The sequence below is a fragment of the Phallusia mammillata genome, chromosome 4 (assembly GCF_965637545.1).
Source record: "Phallusia mammillata chromosome 4, kaPhaMamm4.hap1.1, whole genome shotgun sequence".
Classification (NCBI taxonomy): Eukaryota; Metazoa; Chordata; class Ascidiacea; order Phlebobranchia; family Ascidiidae; genus Phallusia; species Phallusia mammillata.
This window is the reverse complement of record NC_137255.1, coordinates 6750096-6762660: the sequence shown is the minus strand read 5'-3', so window position 1 is coordinate 6762660 and position 12565 is coordinate 6750096. Positions and strand designations below refer to the sequence as shown.

Genomic DNA, 12565 nt, shown 5'->3' with positions numbered 1-12565 from the left:
AACTAAAATATATGAGATGTTTTGTTTTGTACTTTTGCTAGGTTTGCAATTAAACAGAAAACATTTTCGAAATTGATTTGGGGATAGCTTAAATCAATTAAACCAAATCAAAAGTATTTTAAAAAGGTGACATTTTTATGATATTTTTTTTCAACGAAAATAGAAAGAAGGGATTGGTGTCATCAAGTTTTGCTGATTGTAAAAGCGACAAAAAAACTGTTTATAAGAATTTGATAACAACTGTGTTTTAAAATCTTTCATGCCTAAAAACAGCGCATTGTTATATAACTAACCAATTTTTTGTTGTTTATGTAAAATATTACACTCTGCAGTCTTTGTAGACAAGTATGCAGTTTAAAATATAATTATGATAAACGTTTCCAATAAGGGTTAACTACATACATTTTTGTTTGAGACTGAAGGCCCTTGATGGTTAATTTGATTGCATTCGCGAACATCCGCAATCACAACAGTAGAAAGCGAAGATCATAAAAACCTGATCGCACTAGCATCTTGATTCAAACTACGTCCTAAAAAATCATAAAGCACATGTCCTCAGTTGTTGTGTGATTGATGTGAAACTTGCAAAGAAAATATGCACAGAGTGCTGTAACCATAGAGCAAGCGTGCAAAATGTTGTAAAAAGCAATCAATCAATTAAAACAAGTAACTAACGCTAGAATGGGACATAAACTTGTCGTTTATGCATTTCTTGTTTCACTTATTTTGTTACCAAGTCTTAGATATTTGCAAAAACAGCAATGTATTACACATGTTAGCTATACAGAGTCTGCCAAAAGACTTCAACAAGATAAAGTCAATCTCAATAAAAAATATTTGTAATCCAGTCAGTAGTTTATTCTGTGCATGTACAAAATGTGGAACGATTATACGTGATAACCAGAATGTTTAGTCAACCATCTATATTGCATACCAAGGTCATTTATGCCAAAATGGTAAGTTGTTTGTAATATCAAGAGACATAAAAATACGTTACACAAAAGAATCAAAGTTATTTGTTTACACAATTCTTGTAATCTTTAAATTGAGCAACAAACTATGTTTTACGCATGAAGTGTTTTAGTTTCTTAAGCTTTATACGACAAAACAGCTTCTAAAAATTGTTAGTGGTTTAATTTTCTTTTTCAGTCCAGCCTGGGGGTGCAGGAACTAGATCTGTTTCTCTTTTTTCTACGCCTTTAAGATCCTTGAATCTGGACAACAAAAAATATTTTTTTTCTTTTTACTGTATTCTAGAAAAATGATTTTATTATAGCTTCGGAGGATGGCTTGTTCATTTTAACTGATCAATTAAAACAAATTCACTTTCTTGTAAGTTTATGCAGCAAAGGAGTTTCAGCCTGTGGCATAAGAAAAAAGGTAAATCAATAGTGTTTAGTTACTAGCTTAAGTGCTACTGGTAAACGATCCCCTTACTCTAAAGCCAGCAAGGGTTGGCCGCTATTGGGCTTACACTGTTGTAAGAAATTATATCGGCGGTGCGATTTATAAATTCTGGATACATACTCTTCTTTACAAAGGCAACATCTAAACCGTAAAAAGCACACAACTACTTTAGGTGAACACCAGATCGCTATTACGGCTTTATTTGATTGCGCAAACTTAAATCATCCCACGTATATTTGGATTTGTTTCAAATGTCAAGAGTTTCAAATGACATATTTGGATTTGTTTCAAATGTCAAGAGTACATTTAATTCGTGGATCAAACCAGAGAGGTTTTCGATTTATCAGGTTGGTAAAATCATGAATGCCACAACAACATTCGCTAAAATGGTTAAGTTGTTTCTCATTGCCCTGTTCAGCAACCCCCGTTATGAAAAAATACCTTGAACCCAGAACTTGCAAGCGATGTCTCTTCGTTTCCAATCAACTGTTAAACCTCAATAAACCACTAAAACTTCACCCATAGCCAGCCACACAATGGTGCAGGCACATTAGTCATTACACAAGTCAATGTGACGATTCGCTGCTTATGTATGTGCATCAACGCTGAGGTTTCTCACACGTCACTGTAGAGAATTAGGTCACCTTCGTACCTACACCATGTTGATACATTGTTTATTGACAATGCAGTGGTCGGCGACCGCCGGTCCTTGCCCGGTTCAGGTCCGCAAAAAAATTTTTTTTACCGGGTCGTATACGTTTTTAGTCCAGATGCTTTGAAACATTTGCGCGTTCTTCCCAGGAATTATAAACTAATTTAGGTGTTTTATTTCCAATACGTGTTACATTTTTATGTGACTACTTTAGGTTTACTAATTACTGAAAGTGCCATAAATATTGACAATGACATTTGGTGATGCCATTATCCTTCAGCGTCCTGCGTCTATGTTACCATGCAGAGTTTGGAACAGCAAAGTCCATCAGGTGTGTACAGTGCTTTTGTTTATAACTTACGTTTGTATGTTTATATCCAAGGTGCTGTTTCTATTAAACAGTTGCATTTATGAATTTGTTCTTTCGAAAATAAGTTGTGTAATAAAATTTATGATCAAATACTAAATTTTATTTCAAAACATATTTGTTTTCACAACAAAACGCCGGTCTTCGAGAAACTGACATCTAAATCTAAAAAAACGTACGAGTCTACAGTTAGAACGCGATGTTTGTTCAGCTTCAGTCAAACGTTAAACCACCTTCACCGCTAAAGCTTTACCCAATACACACCATTCGTGAACCCAAACTGAGTGCACAAGTCTCATCCCTTCCGGTAAAACGGAATAATGCCTGTTGTGGTGTGCGCAATCGTCTAATTGCACCATTTCCGAGGGTGCCTTCGAATACTACAGGTGCGCTAGGTGCGCTTGGTACCTCGCTTGGTAACCTTTTTTCGTGCAACGTAACTTAAAAATAGTGCAGATAACTCTCTATGGTGCGATTAAACTCAGAATAGGTACGACGTAAGTCGAAAATACTACAGCTGTCCTGTTTTTATGCGTCAAATCGTAAATACTGCAGTTAACGTTAAAACACGCAAATAATGCTGGAAAAGTGTTACGATAGTCCCAACACACAAGCAAAACCCTAAACCCTAAACCCTAAACCCTAAACCCTAAACCCTAAACCCTAAACCCTAAACCCTAAACCCTAAACCCTAAACCCTAAACCCTAAACCCTAAACCCTAAACCCTAAACCCTAAACCCTAAACCCTAAACCCTAAACCCTAAACCCTAAACCCTAAACCCTAAACCCTAAACCCTAAACCCTAAACCCTAAACCCTAAACCCTAAACCCTAAACCCTAAACCCTAAACCCTAAACCCTAAACCCTAAACCCTAAACCCTAAACCCTAAACCCTAAACCCTAAACCCTAAACCCTAAACCCAACCCTAACCCTACCTTAAAAACAGTACATACAGCATTATTACGTTACGTCGCAGTAACTACGAGTTTACTCGTTTCAAAAAAGGTTACCTGCACTATTTACGGGCTTTGTTGAATTAGAACGAGTTACCTGTAGTTTACCAAGCGAAGTACCTAGCGGACCAAGCGCACCTAGCGCACCTAGCGCACCTGCAGTTTTCGAAGGCACCGTATTTCGGATATCTGACAACTGGAGGCAATCAACCTCTAGAAACAAAACGTTACGCTCGAAACTTACAATTGAAAAAAAAACTCTTGTGTGGTATAAAGCGAATGTTTTTGTTTTTGAAAAACAAATATACCGTTTAAAATGCCCAATGCAGACAATCTCGTATTTGTGCTGTTTCTTGTGTTGTTATGTTGTTGATTCAGAATGTCATAGAAATCGAAACTGTGAACTTTCTACTAATGGTGTTGTATATTTGCTTTAAACTCAAACAGAAAATCTTAGAAATTTCCAATCAATAACCTTGATACAACAAATTTTAAATTGTTATATGTCACTATATTAACTTTTACCAGATTAAATAACGCAATAGTTTTGTTATTGAATAATTAATTACCATAATTACCTAATTATGTTAACCCCACACCACGGCATACATGCTTCCCTTTTTTGTATGTTTTTACGATCAGCAAATTCCGATGAAATCAATCTATATTATCAAAACACAAAATATCAAGTTTTAATATTGCACTTGATTTAAAATTATTTGGAAGTGGACAATAGGTTGAAATACACACTTAGCCATAAAACCCTAACAAAAGGTTGTTATTTTGTAAATTGACTAACTATCAAGTTATGCACGTTGGGTCGGTTTTATAAGTTTAATTGCCACTGCTTTTGCACGTTTTCACATAAATAAATCACACATGTTTCGACTGATTTAACCTTTAGCGGTCATCATTGGCATCGACTCGCATTTGCGTAGAAAATCTTTAATTTTAAGATTTAATACATTCGTTTATCACATGATGCAACAGACCAATGATCCTGAAATGGTTACTATTTTACAAAATTTGTGTGTACTGGAAAAGTAAAAACTTGAAACACTAAGTTTAATTGTATTGTTTTAGATTTTCATTTTTATTTATATTAAGGTAGTGCATGAAATGAAAGCTTAAATGCGCAAAACTGACCCGACTGCCTTTGCTTTGCCGACATCTGCATTGTTGCATATCAGAAGGACGCTGACAAGAATAAAGGCTCCACAAAATTTCATCTTTAGTTTTTAAAACTCTTTACCCAGCATCAGTTTGCAGAAAACACCTGTAAATAGCTTTGCCAGTCACCAAAATCGCAAACTATCCTGCCGGGCCCTATTTTCTAGGGCGGCTTGTCTACATTTTCTTTTCTCTTTTTTTTAAAATTATACGAACAAGACAAAAGGTAATCTAATTTTTGCAAATTTTTGGTTGATCATTTATTCAATTTGTCATTGTCACGTACCATTTTCATGGGTACGCAAAAGATTGAGACTGACTATTGGAAGTTCCTTAACGCTCGTGCGTGTACTCTGATCGGCAACCAACCTTTCTTTTTTCATTTATTCACTTTCAACAACCGTATCCTAACATAATCAAACAACGAAAAACAACCAATTCACTAGTCCGACGTCACTTTAAGTTATCTCTATTATAGTCTTTTTATATTCTCCCCTTGAATCATGAGAAGGAGGTTCTTATAACGCTTGTGCAACAATGGTTGGGATAAAAGGCGCTAACTTTCTGTGACCACTTCCAACAGATAAAACAATGAACACTGCAACGGGCAACGGCAACGCGATAAACTGGCACATGAGAACATTAACTACACAATAGCGCCTGGAACTGGAACAATATATTCTAGACCAGGGGTGGGCAACATAAGGCCCGCGGGCCGGATCCGGCCCGCGACGGGATTTTGAGCGGCCCGCGGACAGTTTCCGGTCTTACATGATAATGTGACCCGCGGCCACAGTCTGCCGCAATCCCCCATTACTTGCTTACTACGTCAAATTACAGTTGTAAAAACGGACAGTAACGCACCCAATAGCAAAAAAAATTTCCCGCCGTTGTTACCATTGCACCATACGTCCATTGTTACGACATAACTACCAACCTTGTGTGTGTCCTACTTTAACGGTTTCCTTTGTTTCCACACGCAAAGCCTAGTTCAGGGGTGGGGAACCTGCGGCCTAAAGGCCACATGCGGCCTTTTAGGGCACTAAGTGCGGCCTTCGATGGCAAAATACATTTTTAAGATGTTGATATAACCGACTGCACCAGGCGCTGAAAAACATAGACAGAAACGTATTTTTGATTTTATTGCAGATTATTTTTTGATTAGTTCCAGGGCAGCGGTTTTCAAACAAGACCCATGGTCCCATAGTGGTACATAAAGCGATTTCCATAGGACTACCAAAAACTCCAGGTTCAGCAATTTCTAGGTTAAATAAATCCTGAATGTTGTAGTGAAGATGAAAATGTAGTGAGGAATTTTAATTAGCTTGGACCGTAAGTCCTACAAACTACGAGGAAATAGCAAAACGACTATTCTGTAAGTCAAAAAGTTTGAACATCACTGTCCTTGGCCTGGGAAATAGTCTATGCGGCCTACACGAGTGTCGATAAATCGTTTGGTAGCCTTTATAAACAAAAAGGTTCCCAACCCTGGTTAGGTGGTCAAAAATCCGTTTTAAATCACTGGATAAATACGCGATTAATGTATCGATTCAGGAATCCGGCCCGCCAAGTACTTCATTTTCCCATATCAGGCCCGCCGAATCGAGAAGTTGCCCGCCCCTGTTCTAGACGGACAGAAATTGCCTGTGATCCGTTGTAACTGGGTCGCGGGAAGTTGTCATGGAGCGGTCAAGAACATTTGTGGCAGTCATGAATTTTAAGTCAACACACGACCAAATTAGCACACTAAAACAAATATGAATTTTAAAAAAGAAAAATTGTAATTGTTTTACTATTTTTCTCACACTGCTAACCTGAAATATCGCCGCACTACAAAAATTATGAAAGTAGATGTGTAAAGAAAGGTTACAAGCTACTGAAATAGACAATGTCATTGTAGGCTAACTCAACATTAAATTCGATTACATTCGAATTCAAATTTGTCACAATAAGCAATCATTGTAATGTGCTATTCCTCGTATTAAAAATTTCCATTAAAATACTGCTACAAAAAGTTGACAAAACTAAGTACACGCGTATAGCAAATGCTTTACCAACATCTGCATAGTAGGATAAGAGCACTAGAACACTGAGCAAACTAAAGGCGGCACAAATCTCTATTGAAAATATTTATCTGCAGTGAACAATAGTAGTTTGCAGTAAACACCAAAAAAATACTTCAACAGTCACAAGAGTCGCATATTTTATTGTCGACATATTTTTGGGTTGCCGTTCAACTGGTGTAATGCTAAACAAAATACTAGTTGTTTTTGTCAATAACTTGTATTTTGCTAACGTTTCGCCCACCAGATCGGTAGGGGTTCGCACAGACTTTTTCCCACTCTGCATAGGTAAAAGATTGATCGGTAGGTTGCACTAAATTTAAATGCCCGACTATAAAAGAAGCGAAGAACTTGGCCGAATGGGGCAGGAACTTGGCCGAATGGTCCTGCGCGCCTGACCCACATACAGACATAAAAAAACCTGATCGGTATTCGTCCCCGGGAGCTTCCTGGGTTCGAACCCCGTGAAAAAAAAAAGAACTTGGCCGAATGGCCTGGCGCGCCTGACCCATATACAGACATAAAAAAACCTTGATCGGTATTCGTCCCCAGGAGTGTCCTGGGTTCGAACCCCGTGAAAAAATAAATAAATAATCGAACAAAATTTCAGTTTTTTAAAGTTTTCAGTCATATTATTTAACCTGTTAGTCTTCGATAAAACGGGCTAAAAATGTTACTATTTTTTTGTTTATGTACGAAAGATACTGTTGACTAACTTGGCTTAAGATTCACGATGATGCCTTTTTTTCTTTTCAGTGTTCTACTTCGATGCTACTATGCAGAGGTCGGGTCATACATAAACCTCGACATTAGGTTAGTTCAGGGGTCGGCAACCTTTTAGGCGAAGCATGCCTATTTATTTGTTATTTCCATGTGTTAATGACATTGCGTTCCAACATTTTTTTAATAATAGTGGTTTGTGCCAGCTCATACCAACAACAAGGAAAATGCAGAGCGTTTTGTGCATGTAGGGTGGATTTTAGGACAACGGCATGGTAAAAAACTGAAAACAAGTAGTGTAACAGATTAAATTGTTACTTCAATATAATTACGCATATCCGTTAGCGTGCCATGAAAAAATACCTCGAGTGCCAAGGTTGGCACCCTTGCCAGGGGTTGCCTACCCCTGGGTTTCTTCCCAAGCCCAAATACTGATTGAACTTTTGAATAAAAAGAGTTTTGGAAATAATTAACTTTTTTTCATGTTACTGAGTTAAATGTTGCTGGCCCGAAAGCCAATATGGCCAACGGTGAGATTTTTCAAAACTTGTTAAACTTTTGCGGTGAACGTGGTTTAACGTTTGACTGGAGTTGAACAAACATAACGTGCTGACATTTAGCTCGCAATTATCGGAGTACACATACGGAATAGTACAACCACCAGCTACAACAACCAAATTTAAAAATATAATTCAACAAAAATATCTTAGAATGCAAAATATAATCACGTGTAAAGCTCAAACTGATTTTTTTCAAACGAAAATGTTACTACGACAGAATTATATTTTGTAAAAAGTTTGCAAGAACAATGTCTTTAATTTTTTTTAAATCGTTTATTCAAACAGTTTTTGAAGCAGATTGTTTCTTGTAGCAGTTTTAGAAACAAAGTGGATGTGACCAGTTTAACTGAACAAGGTGCTCTGTTGCCTTAAAGTTATTGTCATGGTTTTGAGATTATCAAATTGTTTTATTTGTTTCTTGTAGAGCGTAAATAGTGTTACCAATAATCCGAAACATGCAATGAAAGAAATGTGATCCAAAAAGCAATTAGCTTACATGTAATGCTTTATAACTGCCAAAAGTTGTGGCAAACACAAATTTAAAACCAACCTGAAGGTATTTGATGTGCGTTTATCTCCATTGCAACATGTGAGCAACACGTGGGCAAGAATTAAGGCACCACACAACATCATTGTTGCAAATATTTTACGCAATATTAATTAAGATGCACATAAATTCATAACTGGGATCAGCCCTGAAGCGTCTATGCAGACCAGCGATCACGGCACACTCATATATAAATCACAGTACGCCAGGCCCATTGAAGGCGTTATACCGAATCAGCCGGTCACCAAGCATTCACCACCATATGGCAAGGCGTAGGCTAGATTTTTCTAGCCTACGCCTTGCCATATGGATGAATGTATTTTGGGTATACGTTTTAAACGTTTATTTCCAGGAAAAACATATTTCCCTTATCGGCCTATTTAGTGGAGCATATTCAGTGTCTTATTTGTTATTAATGCGCGTATCAGAATATGGAATATGTCCCTCCCTGGATCATTTTCCTATAATTGGGATGGGGTAGTGTTTCACTGGAGGTAGAAATATAACGCCCAATATATTAACTCTGAAATCAGCCCTGTAGCGTCGATGCAGACCAGCGACTGAATTTGGAGTTTTTAAATCTATGCAACATACATGCGTGGTTGATAGATGGTAAACGCACAGCAGCTTAAACTTACACTGTGCTGTAAGGCGTCAATAAGACTGTTTGGCAGTGCTTTGTTGCAACTGTGCTGCAGAAAAGTGATGAAGCAACAAAATCAAGTCTACAACTCGTCCCACTCCAGTCAACCGTAAAATTTCGCTTGCCACCAAAATGTTTACTCTTGCCCATTCTTACAGGCCACAAGCATCCCGGCAGAAGAAAAAAGGAGGTCACGACTGTGTTGGCGGCATCTGAGTTTGGTTTTCGTGTTTAAGACCTTGTGGTAAAAACGCTTGACCACGCCAGTCTACATTAGTTGAGAGGCGCAAATGTATAATTCTGTTTTCCGTTTTAGTTGTTAAGAAAAGATATCATTGAGTAAAAAATAATAAAAATGAAATATTTTGCTGCTTTTGTTGTTGTCAGCGTCTTACTTGCATGTTGTAATGGAGAGGAACGCAAAGCAAATGCTGTCAGGTTTGTATTAAATTTTATGCTGTATTCTGTCTAATACTTGTTACATTAAAAAGCATTCTTATGGTTAAGTTTACAGATTTATCTTAACTAATCTGATAGCATTTAAAGCATTATTAGAATTTATGGGACAACTGTTTCTTTTAAATGAAAACATTACAGCCCGAAAACTTGTAAAAACCCTATTTCAAGTAGCCTACAGTTGACAACGTATGGTAATAAAGACAACAGAGATTGTTAAAACGATGTGTTCTATAAACAAAAATTCATTAGCAGTTATGTTTTTGTTTAAACTATTTTTAAGTCGGTGAATAGTGTTCCTATCCCATTTAATATCAATGCGATTAGGTCACTGTAAAACTGTGTCATTAAAGGCAGCAGAGGCCGTCGATGGTTTGGTAAAATTGACCACATAACATAACGAACCAACAATCTAGTAGGAATCGGCCTACAAGGATTTTAAAGTAATATACTCTAGTCTCCAAAATAATCAAATCACTTGCTTCAAAAGAGTTGTAGTTTTTGCACTCGGAACTTGTTTGTATGAAACACACGGTCATTGAGTTGTCTAGTTTGTTAAGTTATAACTGCAAGGCATCAACAAAAATGTTTAGCAGGTTCGTGTCATATTTGACATTTACGCGCGATGTTTGTTTCTTAATGCGTACGCTCAATCAATAACAGAAATCATGTCATGCGCCAAACAGAATATCTTGTGTTATTTAAATCTAGTTTTCAAATGGCACCAAACGTAAAACAAACACACACAAAATAATCTAGTTTAGGGCGATATTGCGTGCTAAGTTTCTGCTTTAAATGTAATATTTTTTTGCATGTGATTGTTTTACAGAAATGTAGAAAAACGAGCTGCAGGACCGCTTGGACCACCAGGTGCTCTAGTGGAACGTGACATCATCCGGAAAAACGTGGTTAAAAGAGCAGCAGGACCCCCTGGACCACCAGGTGGTCTAGTGGAACGTGACAACATCCGGAAAAACGTTGTTAAAAGAGCAGCAGGATCCCCTGGGCCACCAGGTCGTCTTGTGGAACGTGATAACTTCCGGAAAAATGTGGTTAAAAGAGCAGCAGGACCCCCTGGACCACCAGGAGGTCTAGTGGAACGTGACAACATCCGGAAAAATGTGATTAAAAGAGCAGCAGGACCCCCTGGACCACCAGGAGGTCTAGTGGAACGTGACAACATCCGGAAAAATGTGATTAAAAGAGCAGCAGGACCCCCTGGACCACCAGGAGGTCTAGTGGAACGTGACAACATCCGGAAAAATGTGGTTAAAAGAGCAGCAGGACCCCCTGGACCACCAGGTGGTCTTGTGGAACGTGAAAACTTCCGGAAAAATGTTGTTAAAAGAGCAGCGGGACCCCCTGGGCCACCAGGTCGTCTTGTGGAACGTGACAACATCCGGAAAAATGTTGTTAAAAGAGCAGCGGGACCCCCTGGACCACCAGGTCGTCTTGTGGAACGTGACAACATCCAAAAAAATGTTGTTAAAAGAGCAGCGGGACCCCCTGGACCACCAGGTCGTCTTGTGGATCGTGAGAACATCCGGAAAAATTTGGTGAAAAGAGCAGCAGGACCTCCTGGACCACCGGGACTACCGGCTTATCTAGTGAAACGTGACATAGAGAAAAACGTGGTTAAAAGAGCAGCAAGACACCGGGATCACAAGGCTGAATAGTCTGAATCGAAGCAAGGTGACTCTGATTCAGGATTATCAAAATGATTTCCTAGAACCCCATAATCAGTTTGGTTTATGTAATAATTAGTCACCTAACATATATAGACCAGTATAGTATTTTTTCGTCAATTTGAACAGTTTTTACGATGTATGTGTATATACTAGCGACTTGGAAATCAAATAAAACGAACACGAATCACCACTACCAACAAAGTGCGTAGTATTCCTAAGTTTGCAAGTTTAAAAATGCAAGGTGAACGAAAAATTAGTTGGAAAATTTATGAATATTTTGGGTCAAAGAATTATTCTCTAGAAGTAGGAAAAATACCCAATGTATTAACTGGGAAGGAATCCATGTAGCACACTGTTGTAGTGGATAGATGTATAGGATACAGCCGTGGTAAATAAATAGTAAACGAACTGCAGCTTTCACCGTAGAGCAAGAAACAAGTCATCAACAACAAATTAAGTTTGGTCTTTTCTGTGCAGCAGAAAAGTGGTGAAGTAGCAAAGTCGAATCTGAGCTTCGTACGCACTGTCTGTTCCAATCCAGTCAACGGTGAAATTTTGCTAGCCTCCCAGGCTAACCCTTTTTTAGCCGGAGGCCATAAAAAAGTCAATCTTGCAGACCTCAAAGTTAACCCCCAAGTCCTTCGATAGAAATTGATCGATAGAAATCCCCCTTCAATAGAAATTGATCGATAGAAATCCCCCTTCGATAGAAATTGAAAATGTGATTTAACTTGCTTCAGGTTTTTCATTGGTAGCCTACAGACGTTAAATATATGCAACATTTTCAACTACAAAATCTAACACGAAAAATTTTGCCTTAAAAAGCAGGAGAACTGATTTATCTGTTGCAAATTTGCAAGCTGGGTTTTATGTTGGAATAAAACAGTAGATGGCAAAGTTAAGATGAACATAAATTCATAACTGGGATCAGCCCTGGAGCGTCTATGCAGACCAGCGATGACGGCACACTCATCTATAAATCACAGTACGCAAGGCCCATTGAAGGCGCCATACCGAACTCCACCATATGGCAAGCCTGCGGTGGGATTCGAACCCACGACAGGAGTCTTTCCGGGACTCGCGCTCTACCAACTGAGCTACACAGGCTCAGTGGAGAATCCGCCGAAAGTCGAATCACAGCATGTGATGGTGAATGCTTGGTGACCGGCTGATGGTGGTGAATGCTTGGTGACCGGCTGATTCGGTATGGCGCCTTCAATGGGCCTGGCGTACTGTGATTTATAGATGAGTGTGCCGTGATCGCTGGTCTGCATAGACGCTCCAGGGCTGATCCCAGTTATGAATTTATGTTCATCTTAACTGATATTGGTCAATCT

At 38.4% G+C, this 12565-nt stretch overlaps 1 protein-coding gene, 1 long non-coding RNA gene and 1 other non-coding gene across 4 annotated transcripts; 1 reads left to right on the top strand and 2 right to left on the bottom strand.

The window, feature by feature from the left end:
- Nucleotides 1–373: 373 nt before the first annotated feature.
- LOC145225278 (uncharacterized) lies at nucleotides 374–5046 on the bottom strand. 2 transcript variants are annotated; one of them, XR_013859841.1, is made up of 4 exons: nucleotides 4838–5046; nucleotides 4528–4657; nucleotides 3960–4043; nucleotides 374–1214 (listed from the first exon to the last, which is right to left on the bottom strand). It is a non-coding gene; the product is annotated as an uncharacterized LOC145225278 (long non-coding RNA). The 2 variants fall into 2 exon arrangements; XR_013859840.1 differs by having other exon boundaries at nucleotides 375–1214; nucleotides 4528–5046.
- A 4287-nt stretch (nucleotides 5047–9333) lies between these two features.
- LOC145225246 (uncharacterized) lies at nucleotides 9334–11421 on the top strand. Its single transcript, XM_080091930.1, has 2 exons — nucleotides 9334–9522; nucleotides 10370–11421. Exons 1-2 carry the CDS (start codon nucleotides 9440–9442, stop codon nucleotides 11214–11216), a joined length of 930 nt encoding a protein of 309 aa, XP_079948056.1. The 5' UTR covers nucleotides 9334–9439; the 3' UTR covers nucleotides 11217–11421.
- Nucleotides 11422–12261: 840 nt separating this feature from the next.
- Nucleotides 12262–12335, bottom strand: Trnas-gga (transfer RNA serine (anticodon GGA)). The gene has a single exon. It is a non-coding gene; the product is annotated as a tRNA-Ser (tRNA).
- Between the last annotated feature and the right edge of the window lie 230 nt (nucleotides 12336–12565).